This window comes from Ursus americanus, chromosome 6, assembly GCF_024610735.1.
Source record: "Ursus americanus isolate L20-20 chromosome 6, mUrsAme1.1.p, whole genome shotgun sequence".
NCBI classification, from domain to species: Eukaryota; Metazoa; Chordata; class Mammalia; order Carnivora; family Ursidae; genus Ursus; species Ursus americanus.
Genome location: NC_142132.1, coordinates 28,112,712 through 28,136,286, shown reverse-complemented (window position 1 = coordinate 28,136,286; position 23,575 = coordinate 28,112,712). Strand labels below are relative to the sequence as shown.

General features: G+C 40.5%; 2 protein-coding genes across 5 annotated transcripts in view; one reads left to right on the top strand and one right to left on the bottom strand.

Annotated features, from left to right (window-relative positions):
- The window catches only part of ENTPD7 (ectonucleoside triphosphate diphosphohydrolase 7), a 50,459-nt gene extending 34,942 nt beyond the window's left edge, over positions 1–15,517 (top strand). The window contains exon 13 of the mRNA XM_045784380.2: positions 139–15,517. Coding sequence (XP_045640336.2) covers positions 139–370 — 232 coding nt within the window. The 3' untranslated portion in view covers positions 371–15,517. The remainder of the gene's footprint in view (positions 1–138) is intronic.
- COX15 (cytochrome c oxidase assembly factor COX15) overlaps positions 1–23,552 on the bottom strand; it is a 36,620-nt gene extending 13,068 nt beyond the window's left edge. For 2 of the 4 annotated variants that reach the window (XM_045784407.2, XM_045784417.2), the window contains exons 1-8: positions 23,328–23,552; positions 21,949–22,139; positions 20,169–20,291; positions 19,494–19,680; positions 17,092–17,265; positions 14,773–14,854; positions 13,073–13,227; positions 11,463–11,576 (exon numbers count right to left, since the gene is read on the bottom strand). In XM_045784407.2, the coding sequence (XP_045640363.1) occupies positions 11,463–11,576; positions 13,073–13,227; positions 14,773–14,854; positions 17,092–17,265; positions 19,494–19,680; positions 20,169–20,291; positions 21,949–22,139; positions 23,328–23,417 (1,116 nt within the window). In that variant the 5' untranslated portion in view covers positions 23,418–23,552. Of the gene's footprint in view, positions 1–8,306; positions 10,246–11,462; positions 11,577–13,072; positions 13,228–14,772; positions 14,855–17,091; positions 17,266–19,493; positions 19,681–20,168; positions 20,292–21,948; positions 22,140–23,327 lie in introns of those variants that run through there. The other 2 variants (XM_045784393.2, XM_045784400.2) reach the window with 2 other exon arrangements.
- Between the last annotated feature and the right edge of the window lie 23 nt (positions 23,553–23,575).

The following is a 23,575-nucleotide window of genomic DNA, read 5'->3' as shown; positions in this document are numbered from 1 at the left end:
TTCGCTTTCCCTGTGTAGCTGGTATCCTAGCATACTTGCATGAATAGAGTAAATGGGATAACACCACTGGTCTTTTCAATAAGCATAACTGTTTCTCTTTGAAATTAACATGACTTCCCACCTTCCAACTCTTCCTAGGGATCTACGGCAAGAAGGTGTCCGGCCGGCCCATGGTAGCTGGTTCCGCCTCTCCTTTGTCTACAACCACTATCTCTTCTTTGCCTGTATCCTGGTGGTGCTGCTGGCCATCATCCTGTACCTTCTGCGGCTACGCCGAATTCACCACCGACAAGCTCGAACCTCGGCTCCATTGGACTTGCTGTGGATTGAGGAGGTGGTGCCCATGATTGGGGTACAGGTAGGGCCGTGAGGCCAGACAAGGACTTGGGAAGCCCAAGTACCCTGGAGTTGCTGCCCATTGAATTCCACCACTTTCTTGTTCTGGCCTCAGATGCTGCTTTGCCTGACCTTGGGATACGTGGCCTCGGAATTTCTACCTTACCTTAGTTTCTACTTTAATTCCTTTTCAATATCTAGGTCCTCTTCTCTGAGAGAAGCTGTAATTTAGTCTGTGAAGAACTAAATAATGAGAGTTTGGTGCTAACAAAGAGGACCAACCTTACTCCAGTTGAAGCATGCTTCTACCCCTTTATCTGAGAGGTCTGGTATGTTCCTGGCATCTAGACTCCTCCCCTTGCTAAAGCATGAAGTTTGGCATTGGGCAAACTGGAAGCCTGGTTATAACCAAGCTGGAGCATCCGATACAAAGCCGAAGACATTCCAGCAAGTGCAGCAGGCCCTTCTTTCTCTGTAACAGAGATATCATTTATGTGGATATCCACACCCTTTAGTAGGGATCCAAGATATCTGCATTTCAGTGGAACAGATACGAACTTCCAGGCAAACAAAACGACGTGGTTTCTTTGCTTACTTGACAAAGAAGCCATTGAGTGTGGTCCAAGATCCCTGCCATAATGTTGCTGATGTTAATTAATTAGTATGTGATTTTGAAAGGTTAGAACCCCTTCTAAGTGAATGGTCAGTTGAAGACTTTGACAGTATCTTATGTGATACCTGGTATGACCAGGATAGAAAATGTTTCTGTGTCTATGTGCTTCACCGGCTGTTTGGGCATTAATTTTTCTTTTTGAGCCTTAAGTGTGCTTGTAGGATGGAGAAACTGATGGGATTGGAGATCTGGATTTGTCTGGTTTTAAGTCACTGTCTCTAGGCCTATTTTTTATGAGCCCGTTTATAGGAAAATTCAAAAAGAGTTCCTTTATTTCACTAAGATCAATATATAGTTCAGGAAGGGGTTATATTTGGGTTGTTTTTAAAGAAGTAAAGAACAGTGTCAGGAGAGTGGGCAAAGGCAATACAATCCAAGCTCTTATTTATAAATGTCTTCCTGAGAAATAGAAATTTTCTCAACTTGACTCTTGGAATGTCTGAAAAGAACCAAATTCTAAACTTGGGAATAAATAGGTAAATCTGTTAATAAGCCGCCTGGCAACCTTAAGAACCTGTGTTAAGAGATTGCTCAGTCAGAGACCACATTTGCATTCATGAGGAGAGAAGAAAAGCCACATGATGACATTTTCATCCACTGCCCTTTAGGAGCTCTGGTCCTCCCTACATGGAGCCTTTAACTTGTACCTTCCCCGTGGGATATTCATGCTTTACCCTTTCCTACACGTAGGCTTGATTGTCTTTCCCAAGAATATGCTCCCAGACTTGAAGTAGCTTTGTTTTCTTTTTTGTCACTTTATTTTTAGGGTTAGTTGAGTACAGGGAATGATCCCTGACGTTAATGGGGCAAAAAGTAGAATTATTAAAACATAAATTCCATAGTGGGATCAGAAAGGAATTAAATGTTTCATAAAACAGAAAAAGAAATCAAGGTCTTCGTAGAAATAAACTGAGATGAAAATAAGTATACTCTTAGTTGGTAGGTGAAAAGATGATGAGTCTTAAACTGTTTACAAATTAGATAAAAGCAAAGAGTCTTATAGCTCCCTCTGGAAATATTTTTACTTTTCATTAGGGCTTTATGTCACAGCAATTTCCCTTAATCTTGAAGACTTCTAAATTGCCTTGATTTTCTTTGACCTCTTAACGTTTGTGTCACTGTGAGTGAGCCCTCGCCTTATGAGTGCTGCTTGTAAATAATGTCAGAATATGGTTTTTGCTAGCCAGGGCCTCCTCAGGTACTCTTTTTTTTTCCCTCATCTTGGTTTCCAAATACTATTTTTGGTTTTCTTGTGAGATCTGGTCAGGATCTGGTCAAAAGCTACCTAATTGGCTAATAGTGATCACATTCGTGTGCTCGAAATGAAGCTGAAGCCGGGAGGAGGTGGTGGTGAGTCCAGTTTGAAAGCTCTTATTAATGAAGTTATTCTTCCTCTTGGTTATAATAATGATAGCTGCCATTTGTGAAGCATTCACATGTACCATACACTCTTAAGCATTTTATGTATATTATTTAATCATTATGACAGCCTTTCAGATGGATATTACTTTTTGTGTTCTTTTTATAATTGAGAAACTCAGGATATCCTATGCTTATCATTTTTTCAATGTAAATGTATTTCTTATTTTTAATTTATTTTAATTCGTTTTTGAGGTTTTGTTTAGTGTATTATATCCTGTTTATTATTTTAATATTATAGGATCTAGGCTTGTCTTGGTTACTGTATGACTTTTCAGAGTTCTATGGTAGAAATGTAAGAAGGACAAATTTTTATCATATTCCTCAGAAAAATTGAGTATTTGCTGTTGGCATTGGTTCCTGTGCTGCTTTCATTGTTCCCAATTAATAATTTTAAATGAAATCTCATTAGCTAGAAACAGAAGCCATTTATTCTTTGAAGGCCAATTACTTATATATTTTGCTTTCTCATAATTGTCTTGCAAATGGAATCAATCTTGTGTTTAACCCTCTTTTAGCTCTTAGTTTTTAAAGATTTTTAAAGATATGTTTGTATTTCTGCATTTTCAGTGGTTTCCCTATGAAGATAATTATGGTTTCATTACATTCACATCCCAGCAGTTCAGTCTTCTTGATAACAGCAAAATGAATGTGAACGGTTTTAGTACTTTTATCATTGAGACAGGCCACAAATGTCAAAATCAGAGTTGGTGGCAGATAGGAGGTGATGCTTTAATAATCTTACAGTGGCACAACCCATCACTTTTCTCTGAATTCTTGTCACTAGAACAAAATGAAAATATGTATAATACCCATGTATATGGCACTACGTTGACTTAAGTTGCAGTTAACTCTAGGCCAAATTATACTATCTTTGTCTCTGTACCTTAGCTCCTTGGATTGATTTTCCTTGGTGTAGGGAGTTTAGTCACTTTCTAACAAACTTGTCTTAATCTTTCATGTTATCCAAAGCATTCCGCCTCCACTTCTCTCAGCCTGACAGCTTTCTTTAAATTCAAAGGCCTTGGGCAGTGATTATTAAAATGTGGTTGATTGAGTCTGTCATGCACTTGCTAAGCTAATCTTTTCAGCTTTTAACATTTAGTATCACATCCATATTTGTTGTTGTGGTATAGTTGACATACAACATCATATTAGCTTCAGGACGACACAATGACTTGATAGTGTATACACTACAAAATGATCACTACAATGAGTCTAGTTTCCCCGTCACCGTATAAAGTTAAGTAACATGCAACTCAGTGTTATTAACTCTAGTCACCCTGCTGAACATTACATCCCATGACATGACTTCTTTTATGACCCCCTTTTTCTGTCTTGCCCACCCTCCCTGCTCCCCCGGCTCTGGCAACCAGCAATCTCTTCTCTGCATCTATGAGTTTTGTTGTTTCTCCTTTTCTGTTTTAGATTCTACATATAAGTGATTCTACATATTTGTTTTTCTCTGACTTATTTCACTTAGCATAATGCCCACAGGGTCCATCCATGTCACAAATGGCAAGATTTCATTCTTTTTTATGGCTGAAGTAGCATTCCTTTGTGCGTGTTGGGGGTTGTGTACATGTGTATCCACTCTTCCATCAGTGGACACTTTGGTTGTTTCTTTATCTTGGCTATTGTGAATAATGCTGCAGTGAATATAGGGGTGCATAGACCTTTTTGAGTAGGTGCTTTCATTTTCTTCAGATAAATACCCAGAAGTAGACTTGCTGGATCACATGGTAGTTCCATTTTTAGTTTTTTGAGGAACCTCGATACTGTTTTCCATTATGGCTGCACCAATTTACACTCCCACCAATAGTGCACGATAGTTCCCTTCTCCCTACATCCTCACCAACACTTGTTATTTCTTATCTTTTTGATAATAGCCGTCCTGACAGATGCGAGACGATACATCTCATGGTTTTGAGTGCATTTCTCTGGTAATTACTCATGCTGAGCATCTTTTCGTGTGTTCTGTTGGCCATCTGTGTATGTCTTTGGAAAATGTCTGTTCAGGTTCTTTGCCCATTTTTAAATCATGTGTTTTGTTACTGAGTTATGGTTCTTTTTATAATTTGGATATTAACTCCCTACCAGATTTATGATTTGAAAATATCTTCTCCCATTCAGTAGGTTGGCTTTTTGTTTTGTTGATGGATTCCTTTGCTGTACGGAAGCTTTTTAGATGTAGTTTCATTTGTTTATTTTGTTTTTTATTGCCATTGCCATTGCCATTGGAGTCCGATCTAAAAAAATATAGCCAAGAGTGATGTAAAGAAGCTTATTGCCTATGTTTTCTTCTAGGAGTTTTATGGCTTCTAGTCTTACATTCAAGTCTTAAATCCATTTTTAGTTCATTTTTGTGTATAGTGTAAGATAGTGGTCTGGTTTCATTCTTTTCCATGTGGCTCTTCAGTTTTCCCAACACCGTTTATTGAAGAGAGTGTCCTTTCCCCACTGTGTATTCTTGCCTCCTCTGTTGGAATCAATTGATCATAAATGCAAGGGTTTATTTCTGGGCTCTCTATTCTGTTCCATTGATCTATGTGTCTGTTTTTATGCCAATACCATACTGTTTTGATGACTATAGCTTTGTAATATAGTTTGAAATCAGAGAGCATGATGCCTTTCACATCCATATTTACATTTTTGAAATAAAATAACTTCTTCTTCTCATTGGTATTATCTCAATAGATGCTTTCTCCACCCCTATTCCCATGCTTTTGTTTTGCTTTTTGTCAGGAGTGAAAGACAAGTGGATGGTATGACTTAGGGGAAAGAACACTGGTGTCAGAACAGCAGACTTGGATTCTTGTCCTGGCTTTGTCAATGACTAGTTCTGGCATTCCAGGCAAGTCACTTGCCCTCTCTGGTTCATTTTTTATCTATAAAACAAGGTGACTAGACAAGATGCTCTGAGGCTAGTTCCAAACATTGGCCTAAGGAACTAAAGGTGAGGGAGAATGGAGGAAAGTGATAGTTTCAGGAAGTGGATTTTGGTTTTTGGTTTAAAAGGCCAGGTTGCTCAAGGGAGCCAGTGGTCATCTCCTACTTTATCCATTGTCCCTGACATTAAGGTTGATGGGAATGGAGTTTCCAACAGCAATCATTATATGCAAATTTCAGAAGATGAGATTTTTACAGCTGGGGTTTTAGAGGTCTATTTTCTGTTAACCCCCTTGGTTTTATGGATGATGAAATTGAGGCCAAGAGCAGTGGTAATGTGTGCACAGTGAATGGCCTCCTGGATTTAGTTTTCTCTGTTCTTTGTACTACAGATACATACCTTTGACAGCTGCAATGAAATTCTCATTGACAGAATCTTCCTGCAAGATTATGTATTTCAACAGAATCTATTCTTTATAACAGAGCTGACTGCAAGTAGCCATGCCCAATCTTTATAACTGCTTCTGATCTTCATTTGTGATTGCTTTGCTCACATTTAGGAATAAAATATGAAAGAAATACTTTGTTAGAAATAGCACCAAGTTGTTACTACATCTATTCTACCTTCTATATTTCTTTTAATACTTTAAAATTTTAGATGTTTCTTTCAAACAATTTGCTTAATTTTGTACAATTTTCTTAACCACAGCTCTAAGCAATTCATTTGATGGTTATAATTGAAATTATTTAAGGTGTAAATGCCTATTAGATCTACCTCATTAATGAACTTGGCTGTAATTCTCGGGCAGTTCTCAGACTCCCTTACAGAAATAAAACGCTGTTTCTTTCTGCTGTCTTTAAACTTCTTTGCATACTAATTCAGAACTAGTATAATTTCCCTGTGTGCTGTGGTATGTGATGTAACTTCACCTGGGATCAAGAATTAAGGTAGAAGTAGCAACAGATAGTTCAGATTCTCCCAGATTGGCCTCTTTGGTCATGCTTAGTTTCAGAGTCCAGCCACTAGGGCCACACGCTCTGTCACACTTGGAAGGATTTGGCTGGTGTTAACAAAAAATACTTGTTAAAAAACAAGGACTCTTTTTATTATATGCTAATAGACTTCCCTTGTATTATTACAGAAGTGTTTCCCTTTTACTCTAATTCATTATTTCCAGTTTGTCAGTGCCATTATTAGAGGGACAGAGGAGGTCAGCATCTGTTGACCATTTTGTTTCTCTGGAAGTCTGAGCACTAAGAAAATCCTTCTATTTGTAAAATCGAGTCATCACTCATACTATAAGGGCTTTTTGCTTTGAAAGTGTATTCAGTCACGGCCTGCCATTTTTATAAAGACCAAAGTTGAAAAACACTTCTGAGTCACAGGATGTTTATAGCCATGCACGTATTATCTCAAGCAAGCCTGAGGACACGTCTGCTCCTGAGCCTCTCCTAAGTAGTGCCTCTGCTCACAGACCCCCTGGCGGCCTACCACTCTGCTTCTCCGGTATTCAGGTAGCCCTGATGCTTTCTTGAGGAGCCCCTCCTGCAGAGGACTTGCCCAGGTTTGGCCCGTTAAAACTGCTAGTGGTGAAGGCTCTGTACCTTATTAGCTTCACAACTCTTTCTCTGCAAGCAAGGATCCCAGACAAATCCTCTGAGTTTTGGTATTGCTGTCATTATGTTGTGTTTGAAATTCTCACTCTACAGTTCCCTTTGTGGAGGCCCTGAAGTGTATGCCTCATCTCCTTTATTACTTCTGCCTTCAACAATGAACTGCACAGTGCTGAAAGGCATCCATTATGACCCACAGCCAGACACTCCCTTCTTGCTTTAAAAAACCAAAGGCTGCCTATATTGCATCACTCTGGGGGGTTGCTAAGACTGTATGTTTTTCTAATGCTTCACATTAAATAATTTTGCTCAACAGTTCTTAAAATTCTGTGAAATACTGTTAAGTCAGTGTTGAACAAAAGTCAATGCATATCAGAGACAGATGCACTGTCCCTTATGTAGGGACATGGGTATATGTGTTACATATGCCGATACAGAACTCACCATTCATTCCAGAACTGGAAGGAACGCTGCAGATCGACTGGTTATCCTAATGTCATGATCATCACTTTAGGCAGTAGCTAATCGATACCTCGTCTACAGTGGACATTTGTCAGTGTAAGTTAAAGACAAAAATTGTGGATTGATAAAAAAGCCAGGTGTTTTAATTTCCTTTGATGTTTTAAAAACAACTGACAGAATTATCAAGACTTTAAAAAATACTAAGGGAAATTCACTTAATCTTCTAGGAATATGATGACTTATTTTGAAGGAAGTGTCTGGGACCTCAATCTGTAATTGTCCGTTTTCCATTCATTCATGCAATATTTGGTGTATGTCTGAAGCTGGGAATAATGAAAGATAAAAGTAATTCAGATAATCTCCATTCACCAAGAGCTCATAGATAGGCACAATACAGTTATACAGCTAAATGCAACCAGAATCTGCTTTTCCAAACTTACTCATCTGTAATAAAAGAAAAACGAAGTAAAGCATCAGGAACTTGATCTTATTCTTTGCCACTTTGTTGGAGGGAACTGTAGAAGCACTAGCATATGGCTTTTGGGGTTGGGTCAGATTGCTCTCTGCTGACTCAATTATTAACTAAGGACAACCTCAGTTTGGGGATCATGAGATGATGGATATGAACCTGCCCCAGTGACCAGTCTCCTTTCTTTAAAGAATTCTGTATAGAAGAGGTGATAACTATGAACACAGTAATAGGATCAGATTAAATCAGATGGGGGTGGGTAGAAATTTGGAGGAGATGGCAATAAGCTGGTCAAACTTTCCAAGGTGACTAGGCTATTAGGGCCTAGGCCAGTGGTACCCAATTGCCTGCACACTGAAATGACCTAGGGAACTTAAACTATGTCTATTACTGCTTTCAGAGATCATGATTTAATTGGTCTTGGGTGAGGCTTGGGTTTTAAGATTTTCAAAAATTCTTTTTTTTTTTTTTTTTAAAGATTTTATTTATTTATTTGACAGAGATAGAGACAGCCAGAGAGAGAGGAAACACAAGCAGGGGGAGTGGGAGAGGAAGAAGCAGGCTCATAGCAGAGGAGCCTGATGTGGGGCTCGATCCCGTAACGCCGGGATCACGCCCTGAGCCGAAGGCAGACGCTTAACCGCTGTGCCACCCAGGAGCCCCAAGATTTTCAAAAATTCTAATGTGAAAAAAGTTAGAAACTACTTCCAACAATAGCATAAGCCCCAGGGTCTGGAATTTTTTTTAAAAAAATCAAAGGCAAACTATTCTGTTTTGCTAAGAACCACTTGAGCATGGTAACTGAGGGAAGCTCGTTCCTTCTTCGTGAGAGGGCTTCAACTTCTGAAGGGCAGGAATCGCTCTCTCCAAATGTTCTCCTCCAGCTAAATACCCCTAGTTCCTTCAGGTATTCCCTGTGGGGTGTAGGATTCTGGACTCCTCACCATCCTGGTCCCTTCCTCTGGATGGATACATACTTAGTGGTCAATGTCCTCCTTAAATGTGGTACGCATGGTAAAACACAGCACTTGCACTGAGGTATTCTGTGTGTGGCTGTGACACTTCCATTGATGAAATCTGAAACACCACTAATTTTTTTTTTTTTAATCAGTGTCATCGTTGTTGGTGCATGTTGAGCCTGTGGCCAACTGAAATCCCTTTTTTATATGAAATGATATGATGCCAGGTTTCTCCACCTCAAACTTATACAACCCATTTAATTAAAATGAGGATGTTACATTTATAATCTGTTTAATTTCATCTTGCTGGTGCCAGTCTGGAACTGTTTTGAGTTGTGACTGACATCTATATTGTATTAGCAATGTTGGGTTGTTCCATCCTCAAATCTGATCTTTGTGACACCTTCATCCAAATCACCAATTTAAAAAATAAAGTTGAATAAGACAGAGCCCTGTTAAATATCAACAGAGACCAAAAGACCAAAATTACAACAATTCATTAAACAAAAATTTGTTTACGTATCTGAATAGATGTCCATTCACTACATATACCATCAAGGCCATACATTAATTATCCATGAGGCTGTTAGGAAACCCTTTCAGGAATTGATTTATACTATCCATTCCATTCATCTGACCTAGCGATGAACAGCACAATCCAAAGAAGAGCTAAGTTAGTGCTGGATGAGTCAAAGTGGGTTACCAGTGATTTTCTCCTTTTCTAAGTACTTATAAGCCATTTTGCTACAAACAGACATTAAGCTTGTCAAACTGTATCCTTTCTCCATTGTGAAAATCAGAATTCCAGAAGACACTATTTCCCACTGAAGGCTCTCTGGCTACTTTAGGGTGTGTGCCAGTCCTTCCCTTTGAATCTTCATCTGATGTAAGGGAAGTTGAGATCATAAAGAATTTCTACATAGGCATAATTCAGGACTCAGGAGGTCAAGGAGACAAGAGATGATGCATGTAGAATCAAGAGCTTGCCAACATTAAGAAATCTGAGACAGTCTATGAAGAAGCAACAAAGGCAGACGTTTCTTTCTCTACATTAAACATGATTTTCAACGAGAAAACCAAATGTACAAATATTTAAAAAAGGACTCTTTAAATATACTTAATGACACTCTTGATCCGGTAACTTTGTCAAAAACAAAGAATTTTAAATAACTCGACCAATTTGGAAACCACTTGGTATTCCAAGGTCATCCTTCAGAAAACCCCCAAGTTCTTGTGGTCTCTGATGAGCTCTCAAAAGCACTTTCAGTCCTAGGAAGCTGATCCTCTGAGAATTATTTTGGGACTCTTCGGAGTTCACTCATGAGCCAAAGGGCAACACTGAGCAGAGCCAGGGAGCCCGACTGGTGAGTGGCAGCCAAAGGAGTTGGAACGTACATCAGCAGAGTGCTAATGCCTAAGCCCACCTGTTACGGAGGAAAGAATGCAGTAAAAAAAGCAGGAACCACAAATTCAGAACTGAAATGACTGGGGATAGACAACCAGATACATAAATTTCCACATTCTACCATCAAAACATTAAAAATGTATTTTAAAACTTTCACAAGTAAATATATTCACAGCAAAGGAAATTCAAACAAAATAGATAAACCTAAAATTCTCCTTAATTATCCTTCATCCTAGCCCAGCTACCCTCCCCAAAGATAGTCATCAGTTTCTATACACTTGTACTTCTGTATCTATGTTTATAGAAAAACATACTTTTGTGTTTTTAAAAATGGGATTGTTCTGTCACTTGCTTTTTTTCCCCACTTGGCAATGTATGTCTTGAGATCTTATTATTTTAAATTGCTACAAAGTATTACACAGTATGTGTGTACCATAGTTCTTTAAGTTGTTTCCAGGGTTTTTTTTTTACTATCACAGCAATTCTACCATGAATTACTTTGCGTACAACTCTTTGTGCCTTAGAATATTTCTAGGGCAGGCACTAAGAAGTCAATTTGTTGGACCAAAGGATTAGACATTTACTATTTTAAAAGCTATTGCCGAACTGCCCTCTGAAAATACACCAACTCATGCTTTCACCAAGAATATATGAACGTATCCATTTTCTGAAGCCAATGCCAATACCTGATTATCTCTTAAAAAATTTTGCCCCCAATCTGACAGGCACAAAATGGCCTGCATTGTTTCAATTTGCTCCTCTCTGATAATAATGAGGCGAAAGAGTTTTTCATGTTTACTGGCCACACATGTTCCTCTTGTGAGAACTGTGTATACTGATATCATTTTATTTTCTGATTATTCTTTATTAAGATAAAATCTTAAATAAATAAATAAATAAAATTTATTAAGATATATAAAGATATAATCAATATTATAAATATTGAAAATATTTTCTCCTAGACTGTCACCTTTTTTTTTTAATTTTTTTTTAAGATTTTATTTATTTATGTGACAGAGAGACAGCCAGCGAGAGAGGGAACACAAGCAGGGGGAGTGGGAGAGGAAGAAGCAGGCTCCCAGCGGAGGAGCCCGAAGTGGGACTCAATCCCGGAACGCCGGGATCACGCCCTGAGCCGAAGGCAGACGCCTAACGACTGCGCTACCCAGGCGCCCCACCTTTCTTTTTTAACTTAGTTTTGGGGACACCCTCAGATCAAAAAGAAGTGGTTTATACCTGTGTATATGCCAAAGCTAGCAGAGTCGCTGCTGCCATCTTGGTCCTTCGAGGAAGGGGAATTCTCCGGGACAGGAAGTAGAGCACTGTCACAGCTGTAACTGAAGTGATTCCCTGCAGGGAGGAAGGCATCTCGTCAAGTGCCAGGAAGAAATGTTCCACCCTCCTGCTTTCTGCTCATCTGATACATCTCTCCGCTAGAACCAGTGAGTAACCATGAGGTTTCTTGGGCCAGACACAGAACCATGTGTGGCTCCTCCTAGGATTACTCCTCAGTCTCCTCCACGCTCTTCTGCTTGCCACTTCAATGCTCGTGTGCCCCAAGGCTCTACCTGCAGTTTCTGCACCTATCACTGTACACACTCTCACTCTCTCTTCTCATGTGGGTGCCTCCCCAGGTGTGGCCCTCATTCTTTGCATCCTAATGCCTAATTTTACCTCCTCTCTAATCCTGTATTTTTAAAGCAGGGCTGACCCCAGCACATGAGGGTTATTATTTTCCTGGGCTGTGAGTAGAGGAGGTGGTGGTGCTGGCAGCTAGTGCTAAAACAACCCAAAGTCTCATTTTCATTTCCCCCCACTGGCAATAGGATCTCCTCCCCACTTCCGTGATGCCAAGGAGAACGTTTTTCTATCACTTTCTATATCTATTTCACTTTTCCTTTTCAGAGTTGTTCACGATGACAATTTCAACCAGACTTTACTTACTACAAAATGCTGTTGGTGGAGGGGCCTGAGCCCACACAAGGTAACTGGCCCAAGCCCCAGTGTGGCCTTTGGGGATCTGAGGCCTCTGGAGCTCTCTCTGGGTGTGCTTCAATCATCTCATAGCCAGCACACCTCAGTCTGATGACATCCTCCATCTCCAGCCCAACACTCATTTCAACAGTCCATATCTGGGTGTGTCTTAAGCATGCCACAGAACAAACTTTGCATCTTCTTCACCTTCATTCCTATAGCCAATCTTCTCCTCCTCAGAGCCTCTCTGTGATCTCCCATTCTCTTCAAGTCCCGCTCCTCCATGCAGCCTAGAGCCCCACCGCTCTCACCTGTATTACTGCAATGGCACCTCTGCTCCCTGCTGGCCTCCTTGTTGCCAGTCTTTTCCCTGCTCCAATGTATCATGCCCAGGCTCCGAAGCCAATCTTGACATGACCCCAGCAGGTGCTTAATAAATATTAGCTTAAATAAGATGAGAAATATTTATGATGTTCTTAGCTTCCTGGGGTTTTGGGTCAGCTCTGACAACTATGTGTTCAGCAACCACTGTCTTTGCCCTCTCTCTATTCAGCCTCATCTCCACTAAAATCACTCTCCTATGTGTGTGTCGGATTGAGGGAAGTTATCTTTTGCCAGATGGTAAAAGGCATATTTGAACTTCAAGAAGATGACAGTATCCCGAAAGCCAGAATTTGGCTGGAACAGGTGTGGGTAATTAGGACAAAAACATCACAGCAGAGAACTGGTGCTAAATTTCTTCTAAAAAGCAAAGGAAATCTAGTGCTCATTCTGCTCTATCCTCTCTCACTGCTGCCATCAGTGCCTCGGACGCCCCCAAAGCCTGTGAGGCTCCCTGTGCTCAGCAGCCAGTAACCACCAGCCAGACTTACCAGAATCCGGTGATCAAACTGCACCATGGTGGGATTCTCAAAAACATTCCTCAGGATGGGGGAGAAGGTAAAGAGATCCTCTGGGATCCAAGACTCTCCCATCTTTGGGAAAGAGTTGTAAACAAGCCCAGCATCCAGCCCTGCCACAAAAGCCCCTATAGTCCAAGGGAAATGGTATTTATTAAAATGAGATACAAAGAGCTCAAATACTAGATCTGACATAGAAAAAGTCTATTATCCCAAAGTTAGACAAAAGGAATAGTCAGAGAATAAAAAGATCTACGGAAGGGGTTCTCAAACAGAATATACATCATCATCACCATGAAACTTAAAAAAAAAACCAGAACACAAGTGCATCCTCACCTTCTCCCACCCCAAGATTCTGCATGTGTCCCATAAAGGAGTGAACTAGAGGCATATTGGATGGAAACATTCCCTTAGAGATTTTGATGCCCTCCTTATCCCACTATGAACTTGATCGATTCTGGAAATGCTCTTCCCCCAAATATCTGCATAATTACTCCTTCATTTCCTCAGGTCTCCACTCAATGTCACCTTATCAAAGAGCTCTCCCCAATGATCCTGTGTAAGACAGCACTTCCCCAAACCCACCTCTATCCCCTTATCCTGCTTTATTTTTTTCACAGCACTGAACACCATCTGCCATATGTTTTCATTGTTTATTATCTGTCTTCCCCAAGTGCTCAAAAAAAAAGTTTGCTGAGTGAACAGAGAAGTGAAAAAATTTATAAACTAAATCCTGGATAAACACATCAAGTATCCATGAGTAAATGGATGACTGATCCATTATTTATGATCAAAGACGACTCAAGGATGTTTAGATCACATTCCTTGGTTTTATAAATAGCATTTATAAAGTCAAAATTCATGTTCTTCCACCAAAAAGGGGGGGAGATGAATCACTGGTTTGATGGTTTTCTTTAGAGCAGTGCTACTCCAAAGAACTTTCTGTGATGATGGAAATGTTCTCTATCTGCCAGCCAACACAATAGCTGCTAGCCACATGTGGGTACTGAGCACTTGAAATGTGGCTAGTGTGACTGAGGAGCTAAATTTTAAATTTTATTTAATTTTAATTAAGCTTAAACAGTCACATGAGGCTAGTGATTAATGTATTGGACAGTACACTTCTCGAGTGAGAGAGGTAGGGTAGAGGTGTGATCTAAAGAACGAAAAAGACCTGTGTCAGTCTCTTCACCCCAATGAGCTCCTCATCTTAGACCATCTTTGAGGAAAGGACTTTTCTCTGATTTGCACCTAGCCTTTGCTACATGCCAGGTACTGTTCTGAGCACCTCACATGTATCACTCATACTATTACCACCATCCCCATTTTACAATGAGGTCACTGAGGCCCAGGAGGTTATACAGCTTGCCCAAGGTCAGATAGTTCATAGGTGCTAAAGCCAGGATTCAAACCTACGCAGTCTGGATCCAGATAAATGCTCAATATTTGTGTTCAAATGCCTGGAAAGCAGGGTTTTTGGAAGGAAGGAACAGAAAACAGAAAATGGAAAAAAAAAAAAAAAGAAAAGAAAACAGAGAATGAAGATGGTGAGTATGAGAGAGGCAGGCGGCGTGAAAGGGAAATATGGAGGTGCAGGAGGAAAGGACAAAGCGTTCAGCAAGAGACCCGAGCGTGGAACAAAACTAGACCACGCTGGATGAGAAGGGTCCTACCTGAGAGAGCAGTAAGGAACACCAGGCCTGCTGTTCCGTGAGCACATCGTCTCAACCACAGGAGCTGACGAGTTTCAGGTAACTAAAGAAGAAAAGAAAACCATTCAGAGACACTGTGCTGCAGGAACTAAGGGAGGCAGCAAAGATCTCCAAGGCCAAACACAAGTGACAACCTAATGTCAGATCTTTTCTGACCTCCTAAATAGAGTAAGCACTCCCCGCAGATATTCAGGTCTAATGTGCATCATATCTTACTACATTGATACATTTATTATCTGTCTTCCTTATTATCCTGTAAGTCTTGCGAAGGCAGGAACTGCCATCTGTCTTGCTTAATCCTAACCCAGTGCTTGGTACGTAAGTACTGAACACATATATGTCCAATAATGATTTGCATTGTTCAAGGGAAAAGTGCTTCACCATGGTTGAAATGATGCGGCTGAAGATATAGGACTAGATTTTCATGTTGTTTGCGGTATTTCATGTTTAGCAAATATAGTCAGAATCAAAACTGTATAAAAATCCCTAAAGTAGAGGGAAGCCTGGGTGGCACAGTTGGTTAAGGGTCCAACTCTTGGTTTCGGCTCAGGTGGTGATCTCAGGTCGTGAGATCAAGCCCTGCGTCAGGCTCCACGCTCATCCCACAGCCTGCTTGAGGCCCTCTGTCTCCCTCTGCCCCTCCCCGCTGTGCACACACACACTCTCTCTCTTAAATAAATCTATAAATCTTAAAAAAAAAAAAAAAGTCCCCAAAGTAGGGATTCTTGCATTTAGTGTTTTGGTAAGATCAAAATTTCATTTTATTTTTACAGTAGCCAACTTCTGATACTAATGAATGAATCAACAAATATTTATAAAGAATTTTATAAACAGATTACCATAAAGATACAAAGGAGTTAAGTCAGAGTGCTGCCCTTAAATGGTCTATAATCTAGTATATGAAGAGTGAGGTATCATTACGAAGATATCATAGGACCGTATATCACTGCTATCTAGCAGAACTTTCTGTGATGACAGAAATGTTCTATTATCTGCACTGGCCAATATGTGGCTAATGAGGACCTGAAATGAAGCCATAGCACCTGAAAATTTTTTAAAAAGTTAATTTTATTTAAACTTCAAGTAAATAACTGCTTTTTAAAACTAAACTTCATTTTATTTAATTTGAATTAAAATTTAAATAGCCACATGTGACTAGTAGATACTGTGTTGCACAGCATGACATGTTTGACTATCGTCTCAAATCCTTTCTGCAATTAGTGGACTATAAATAAATAGAGAAAAACAGTTGATAATTAAAAAGTCATTGGCAACCTTTCAGAGTACCATTTCCAGTAGAGAGTGTTTAGGAATATGTGGGTATATGTGCAGGCATGTGGGTGAATGCATGGGTGTGTATGTACAGCGGTGGGTGGGTGGGAGTGCCAGATGACAAGAAGTAAAGAGTGGGTTGTCAGCAAGTACAGTTACAGATGTAAGCAATTCATTTGGGAAGTTTGGCTTTGAAAGAGAGCAAGAATTATTCCAATGTAGACTGTCTATTATGCCAATGTTTTGACCCCATCTGGCTTCCCATTGGAATGACCACCAAATCCACAACTCCTTTCTTTATTGGAATCGAGGCTACTCATTCCAATACCTATTGGATAATTCTACTTAAAAGTCCTACCGGCATCTCAAACTTCATTCCATCAACAGGTTATCCAGGTCAACCATGGCTCCAATTCCTAAGATAATACTCATTTTTAGAAAAACTAATATTTTCCTTTAATCAGCGTATAGGAAAATACTTACAGGCAAGATCACTAAGATCACAAGATCAGACTTGTCGGACTTGATGAATGGTAGGTCCCCATCTAAAGAACAAACAACTCTCATGGCTTTTATATACCATCAGAGGTCCAGAAACAACTTTCATCATGGCCTTCCTCACCTGGCTATCCACCATTCATCTGGGAGTCAGACGTGGTTGGGAGAGCTGCTGTTGCAACCCCTTCCCACCATTCCTAAAATTCATGTTTTCACTTTTCCCAAAAGGCAATGGGGACAGAATATTTGGCTCCTGTTCTAATTTTCCTCTGAATGAGTTGTTCCAGCTCAAAAGAATCATGGCACATTTTATTTTGCAGTTCCAAAGCTTTCCAGCATCTCAAAGTTCAGTGTTTCTATCATCTTTGGTTATACCCAATTTCTGGTAAATTGGTAGATGTTACTAAGGGAATGTGTGCAGTTTGATTTATAATTTCCCATTAGAAGCAGAATTTCTGTTGCTCTGACCTTGTCAGGATCTGTGCAGATATACTAACAATACAGACTGACCTTTACCTTGTGCTGAGGGACTAGCAGTGAGAGTGAAGTCCACAAGCTGGCACAGTACAGAACAAGGGCCGATCCCAGGTGGGCAGCGAGGCGGTACTGACTGACCCGAGGGATGTCGTGGGAGTCTGGTTTTTCTTCTAATCCACTTTTCACCATATACCATCCCAACAGACCCTGGAACCAAAAACAGAAGAGGCAAATAAAACAAGGCTGGATCTGTCCATTCAACTGTACTATTTAAGAAAGTAAGTTGTCAGTTATCAGGAGTACTCCCGACCTGACCTCTCCTTTCCATACCTTCCCATATCCCCAGTATCCCAGGAGTCATACCCTACCCACATTTTCACATATAGCACCATAAATGCTTGACCACTCTTTAGATTAACATTTTACTGAAGTATAAGTCAAATGTAGAAAAGTACACAGAAGCTTATTTATAGGCAAAACCTTAAAAATATCTGATATAATTTAACATTATGTAAAGTGAAATTTAAGTAAATGTAAGAATAAAAGGAAAGTTTTTTTCTATAAAAACTAGATTAGGCATTTTGGAAAAGCTTTGATAAAGATAACTGCTTAAAAACAATTACTGTCGGGGCGCCCGGGTGGCTCAGTCGTTAAGCGTCTGCCTTCGGCTCAGAGCGTGATCCCAGGGTTCTGGGATCGAGCCCCACATTGGGCTCCATGCTCTTCTGGGAGCCTGCTTCTTCCTCTCCCACTCCCCCTGCTTGTGTTCCCTCCCTCACCGGCTGTCTCTCTGTCAAATAAATAAATAAATTCTTTAAAAAAAAAAAATAAATAAAAACAATTACTGTCAAGTTAGTAGGAATAGACAATTATAAAAGTCTTGGGTGGAGGGGAATCATAAAAATCTGTAAGGCTTTGCTGGCTGATGGCTTTGCAAATATCAGTTCCCACTCCTCTTTAAGGAAAATGAAATGAAATGATAGTTTACGGGGATGCAAGAGATCTGAAGTTAAACTCCAATCAGAGGGGTGCCTGGGTGGCTCAGTCGTTAAGCATCTGCCTTTGGCTCAGGTCACGATCCCGAAATGTTGGGATCAAGCCCCGCATGGAGCCCCGCGTCAGGCTCCCTGCTCAGCGGGAAGCCTGCTTCTCCCTCTCCCACTCCCCCTGCTGGTGTTCTCTCTCTCACTGCCTCTCTCTATGTCAAATAAATAAAAAAAATCTTTAAACTCCAATCAGAGAACTCAAAGAACAGGTCTTAGCTCTTCATTAAAAAAAAAAAAAAAGTAATAAAAGTACAAGTTTAAGCTTAAAAGTTCAAGGTATGTATTACTCTGATACCCTGCTTTAGTTTTTTCAATTAACCAAACAACTGTCGGTTTCACTTCTATCAGATAAGATACAGCCCTTTCAACCCCACCCTCCCAAGTGAACAGAAGCGTGTCAGAGAGGTGGGATTCTCCCACCTCTTCTACATAGATCTCTTCAGGAAATCTTTTGGGGTATGTCTTGCCCTCTTAGTGATTACCCTGGATGTTCTAATCACCTTGTTTTCATCTGCATAGACACTGGAAGACAAAGGAGTATACAGTGTGATTTGCCAGCCTCCCTTCTTCTTCCCATAATGCTATCGGCCATCTTCAAATTGCTGTGTTCCTGGGAGTCTGTCTCTGGGGTGGTTTATTTTTTAATCCCAAAATAAACTTCCACTTTGTTCCACCAACCCTCCCCTAATTATTATTAGACTTTTATTAATGTCTCTTTATCTGTTTCTATTGCCTCTATTTTGTCTCTTCCATCTCCTTCTTTAATTCCTTCTAACTGGTTCTTATTCTTACTACTTCTGAGTTTAATTAACCAATTAGCTTCTTCCCAAATTTTGATGTTTCTTTGATGCTCTAAGACTCTGAGGGCCTATAATCGTGACCCAAATATTTGTATGTACCTTCTCTCATATTGCTTTCCTTGGCTCTCAGTCTCAGTGAACCTGTAACTGTGGGGTTCTTCAAATTCGCTTCTTTAGCCATTCTAGCACAGGAATCCCTTTCCCCATCTAGCAGACAAGTCAGAAAAGGGGAGGAGACAAGAACCCAGGAGGAGAGCCATGAGAGGAAAGAACCTCTTGTGACACAAAAATATATTGACTGAGCGCTTACTAATGCCAGGCACTAAACGAAGTACTTTATATGCATGATATGCATGACCTCTCTCATTTAATAGTAGGCACTATTATTAACCCTATTTACAGGTAAGGAAAGCATAGCCTACAGAAGGTAGACAACCTGCCCTACTAAGTGGCAGGGCTGGGCAGGTAACACTAAAATTCATCTTCTTTCCCACTCTGTTGTACAAACTCAGATGCCTTCCTTAAAAACAATCCCAACTAGGAAGCTCCTGGAAACATCTCTGGTTTCCCAAACTTGAATGAATCTTACCTGGAAGCAGACTAACCCACACAGGGCAAGAACACGTCCTTTCATGCCACGGCTGAGCCAGCCCTTTCTCCAAAAGTAGGCAGCAGGCAGGATGTACGCGAGGCCCACAAGGCGACCCCACATTCGGTGTGAGTACTCCATGTACCAGATGAACTTGAATTCAGGCAATGTCATATCATGATTCAAGCTGGGTGAAAGGGAAGTCAAAAAAGAAAGAGGAAACATCCATATTTATTTCCAGAGAGAATGCAGGAGCATTCTCCGTTTTGAAGCTTGAAATGAAAGGCCTGCCTTCTTCCTCATCAGTGACCTCAGGATCACTTTGGAATGGGAGGTTTTGAGTAGGGAGCTCACTAAACATAAGTGAAGCAAATATCAAGAAATAATGGAATCTAACCGTTCTGAAATGTTTAAATAAGCAAAAGATTGAAAGGGCTTACTGGGATGTTTACCTGATTTTCTATTATACTTACTTAAAAAAAAATATTTTATTTATTTATTAGAGAGAGAGAGAGAAAGCGCGAGCGCACAAGTGGGGGGAGGGCCAGAGGAAGAAAGAGACTCCCTGCTGAACAAAGGGCCTGATGCAGGCTCAATCCCAGGACCCCAGGATCATGACTTGAGCTTAAGGCAGACGCTTAACCAACTGAGCCACCCAGATGCCCCTATACTTACATTTTAAATTCCGGAAATTGCTGATATTTTTGGAATTCTGTTTCCCATTCCTCTTGACTGGTAGGTGGCTTCATCTCCTTTATCAAATGCCAGTCTACCATTGAGAGACCAGACTCTGTCAACCTTAAGATAAGAAAGAAGTGTGTGTGCGCACGCACACATACACACAATGCTGGATTTCTCATTAATGGTTTATAGAAACAAATGGATCTGAACTTAACCCCTCTAAAGGTGAACACATCATTTCACTGTATCCTTTTTTGACACCTTGCTTTCTTCTTACTGCTTAACATTTCACCAGAAACAGCTGCCATTAAGTACAAATTTCTTTACTCCTTGTTCTCTCAATCCTTTCATTCAGCTCTCTTTACTTCTTTCTTTCACTAGCATTCCTTAACTAGTAAAGTCAATCCTTAGAGCAAAGAAACGTGCCCTAAATGAATAAGTGACATTATTTACAGAGGGAAAAGAGATTTGTAAAGCAGTTTCGATTCTTGAGTGAATTTAAAGCTAATACAACTTAAATTTGTTGCAGTTTCCCATAACAGCCTATATAACATAAGGTATTTTGAAATAAGAGCACAGGCAATGTGGAGGGAATTTGAGGAACACATACTATATAAACACCAGAAGGTATTTTCACCAAAAGGAGTGAGGGTTCCTAAAGTGAAAGGCTGATTTTAGATCAGAGGCAGGAAATGTATAAGATGAACCTGGAACATCTTATCCAGAAAGCTAAGAATTTAATTACTAGGTTACTAGGATTCTGTCAAAAAGACCCAGGAGACAATTTGAAGAGGCTCCCACTGACTAAAGATGGAACGATTTGAGCTAATCATCAGTGCAATGAATTGAAACATCAAATACGTTTAAAAATATGACCTTATAATACTTAAAAACCCAAACTCTTTATTGATCACCTTTGGAGGATGCTTGGGAACCACTTTATTATTTTCAAAATTGGTAAATAAAGAGAAAGATTCAAGTATTTATCCTGCCTTTCTTATACAAACTGTACCTTACGATAACCAAATTGTTGATGAGGGCAAGTTTCTCTTTAGAGTTGAGCTAATAAAATATTACAGTTTTGTAACTCTAATGAAATCATGGATCTAGGCAATGACCATCAATGGCTGTTGGCATCTCTAGTGGACATCAGATATTTATGAATGTTGTAATCACCCGTGAAGTATTTTGCCCCATGCTCCCAATCTGAGTCTGATCAAGCAAAAACCGGTTTACAGGAAATACTGGGGATAATAGGACATGTTAAACACCACGACAAGAATGCAGTTAACAAATCCAGACTGGGAAACTCCATAGGACCAGTCAGTTATGTTTCTTTAATAGCAAAAAAACTACAAGAAATGGGGGAGGGAGGGAGAAGAATCTAAATCTATAAAGTCTCTTTATAGATTTAAAGGGACCTAAGAGGCATGCAAACCAATTGTGATCTATTTATGTGGATTTAATTTAAACAAACTGCACAAAAATTTTTGAGACAAATTTGAAAACTGTTTGTAGAAGGAAAATATGTAAAAATAATGCACAGCAAACAGGTAAGACCTAAACCAGGCTTTATGAAGGGCTCCCAATAATAAAACTCTAAACTGTTCTACGGCAGGCAAGCCCTCAGACAAGTCCCTCTTTAGGCCTCAGTTTCTACATATATAAAATAAGGGAACGAGACTAGATGATTCCTAAGGTCCCATCCCCCTTGGTCACCCTGTGCTTCTACTAATGACCCAAAGAACTGACTCACTACGAGCAAATTACTCACCTAGTCACTCCACCAAGAATAACTGCTCCAGCCACTGTTCCACTGCAGACCAGGAGCCATCGGCCCACCACCCGCTCAGCAGCTTTTGAGGGAAGGGACACTGTACCCCTTCCGGACTGCAAAGCTACTTCAGAGATGGTGCTGTATTGCCCTGGCCTCAAGGGGCGTCTGATCCCACAGCTGCAACCACACTAAGGATCGAGACAGACAAATTAGAACTGGAGACAAAGGGAAAGGCCTCAGTCCACTGCTCTCACACACAATCCCATTCTGTCTAGAGTGGAATACCCTGTATGGCCACATCTCCACTGCTTCTGCCCTAGTAAATCATCATGTATCCGGATTACTGCATCCAGCCACAGCTGGTTTTCCTGCGTCTAGTTTTGCCTCACTCCAATCCATCCCCACACTACATGAACCTTCGGGTCTCTGCATAATTCCCCCAGACTTAACTCTACACCTAGATATGGATTATTTTCCTTCTCGCTGACTGGGTTGCTCCTTGTCCCCTGATTGAGAATATCTACTATAGATCTCAGTTCAGATGTCACCTCCTCTATGAAATGTCCCTAGATTCTCCTGGGTCTGCAACAGGTCATTCTCACAGCACACTGTACTTTCCCTATCTCAGCCCTTAACACAGTATAATGTACTTCAGGTTCATTTGTCTCCATCTCCCACTAAGCTATGAGTTGCTGGACAGCAGTGTCCGTAAGTCTGGCTCTTTCTCTCTTGCCACTTTTTCTAACAGTTCCCTTACACAACAAGACAACAAGACAAACGAATTACAAATGAATTAACTGTGCCTTCCTCCAGGGCAGGAGCCTTTTGGTATTTACCTTTTGCTTCCCCGTTCCCAACACATAATAATCACTCAATAATTATTTGTTGAGCGAATGCACGTCTTCTGACTCTGTCCCTGAGTCTAAAGATTCGTGTACTGTTTCCTAACTTTAAACAATTTAAATTAAGCCTCGATTTCCTTCTCCGTAGAATGGGGTTATAGTTCCTTACCTGACTACCTAAGGGCTTTTAGCAAAAATCAAATATATAGGTAAAACTAACTGAGCTTTAGTATGTGCTAAACGGTTGCTGTATATGAAATTATTTAACCTTGATCACAACTTTATGAAGTAGGTATTGCTATTCCCATTTTACAGATTAATAAATTAAGGCACAAAAAGATTACTTAACTTGGCTAATATCATACAGCCAGTAAGTGGCAGGTCCGGATCCTACCTCAAGGGCTCTGGGCACAAAGTAACGCGTTGTGCGTCCTAAGGAACTACGGCAATGTGATGTGGGGTTATCGATTATCTTTCTCCTTACTCTTTCGACCCCTGTACGATTCCGCGACTGAGTCCTCTGCGGTGCAATACCTGCGTTCTAGGCGCCGCCCTAGGAACTAGGGGCCGAAGACACGGGCTCCCCATCAAGGCCTTCAGGGGCGGAAAGAGTAATCGCTGCATACTGAAGACAGTGCAAAGAAACCACCTCCACACCCCAACTCTCTGTGGTCTCCTTTCTCCACCACCGAACAGAGAAACACTTCCGGGTCATGCAGAGCGAGCCCCTCCTTCTCAGAAGGCAGGGGCTAGTAGTGACTGCGACTGCGACTGCGCCAGCG